This window comes from Hippocampus comes, unplaced genomic scaffold (genome assembly GCF_001891065.2).
Source record: "Hippocampus comes isolate QL1 unplaced genomic scaffold, H_comes_QL1_v1.1 scaffold315, whole genome shotgun sequence".
In the NCBI taxonomy this organism is placed as follows: Eukaryota; Metazoa; Chordata; class Actinopteri; order Syngnathiformes; family Syngnathidae; genus Hippocampus; species Hippocampus comes.
In genome coordinates, this window is record NW_017805539.1 from 340,760 (window position 1) to 341,603 (window position 844).

An 844-nucleotide genomic window follows, 5' to 3' on the forward strand; every position below is an offset into this window, starting at 1 on the left:
CTCTGCTCTCACAGTGCTGCCATGGCTTGTCAGTCAAAGCGCTCCTGGCCATTTTGTTAACCCCTGTGCTCTTCCCTTTGCTACTCTCATGCACGCGTCTGTCAAGCTCTCCAGTTAGAAGTAATTAAAAGCCCTTTGGTCAATAGTTTAACCTTTGCTCCTGTGCCCTCTCTCTCTTTCACTTAGCCTCTGATGTAGACGATGAGCCAGAACCAACAGAGGCAGACTACACGCTTAGACCGGGCCTAAAGATGGACGATGTTGGTGAGTCATTTTCTTTTCCGCACCTGAGCAAGTGTAGAAAACATCTTTGAGACACGTTTTCATTGGAACAAGACACACTCATACTTCTTCACACTGGAATTACAGTTGGGTCGTCAGCGTTCATGCCAAATGTCATAAAAGAGCATGAGTGTCATTTGTTCCGATAGGTGGAAATCTTTTACTAACAAGGCACAACAAGTTCCCTCTCATGTTGACATTTTCTTTTACTGCTTGTCATAAATTATAGCTGCATATTTGAAGACATGTTAAAGTATCTTCAAGCTCGGATGAGCCATCCTCATGCCAAATTTTGTTTTTTTATCAGTAGCTTCTGGATTAAAAAAAAAAAAAAAAACGTGCCAAAAGATTGTAAGGCCACACCTGGAAGTTTTATTTACTGTATATTGTCCATTTCATACACAAGGTAACTCAATGTGTATCGCATAATTATAAATTCAACGTTTAAAAGCGTTGACAAACAAAACCGTTCAAGACATTTAGAAACAAAGTAAAGAGATAAAAAGCAGCTTACTGAAATTACTAAGAGGACGTACAGTGACAGAACAAGATTTGTGGGGGG

At 40.3% G+C, this 844-nt stretch overlaps 1 protein-coding gene across 1 annotated transcript in view; it reads left to right on the forward strand.

Annotated features, from left to right (window-relative positions):
* Positions 1–844, forward strand: part of efna3b (ephrin-A3b) — a 78,197-nt gene that overhangs the window by 68,578 nt on the left and 8,775 nt on the right. Inside the window, exon 5 of the mRNA XM_019878727.1 lies at positions 187–264. Within this exon, the coding sequence (XP_019734286.1) occupies positions 187–264 (78 nt within the window). The remainder of the gene's footprint in view (positions 1–186; positions 265–844) is intronic.